The following is a 353-nucleotide window of genomic DNA, read 5'->3' as shown; positions in this document are numbered from 1 at the left end:
CAACGCCACAGCATCAAGGATGTGCATGCCCGGCTGCAAGCCCTGGCCCAGGCGCCTCCTGTCTACTTGGATGTCCTGGGCTAGGAGGCTGGCTCAGGGCCTGGGGCTGGGTAGCCAAATGCGGAGTACTGCAGCCTGCCCTCAGCAACTGCCATGGTTCCCAGCAGCCCCAGGGTGATCTCAAAGCATCTAACTCACCCTCAGCATGCGGGAGGGGACAGGTGGGGTCTGGGAGTGCAGGATGTTCCTGCTTTCTCTAGGCAGGGTTCCATCATAGCAATTATATTTATTATCCCTTGGTTGTGTCTCTTGCCAATTCTTGGGATGACATCCTTCTGGGAGGGGGTTATTGG

At 57.2% G+C, this 353-nt stretch overlaps 1 protein-coding gene across 2 annotated transcripts in view; it reads left to right on the top strand.

Moving 5' to 3' along the window:
* The window catches only part of NTRK1 (neurotrophic tyrosine kinase, receptor, type 1), an 18652-nt gene extending 18568 nt beyond the window's left edge, over positions 1 to 84 (top strand). For both annotated transcript variants that reach the window (XM_010838210.1, XM_010838209.1), the window contains one exon: positions 1 to 84. In XM_010838210.1, coding sequence (XP_010836512.1) covers positions 1 to 84 — 84 coding nt within the window.
* The last annotated feature ends 269 nt before the right edge of the window (positions 85 to 353 follow it).

Source organism: Bison bison, unplaced genomic scaffold (genome assembly GCF_000754665.1).
Source record: "Bison bison bison isolate TAMUID 2011002044 unplaced genomic scaffold, Bison_UMD1.0 scf7180017864093, whole genome shotgun sequence".
Taxonomy (NCBI): domain Eukaryota; kingdom Metazoa; phylum Chordata; class Mammalia; order Artiodactyla; family Bovidae; genus Bison; species Bison bison.
The sequence above is the reverse complement of the archived record's forward strand: the minus strand, read 5'-3'. Positions and strand labels throughout refer to the sequence as shown.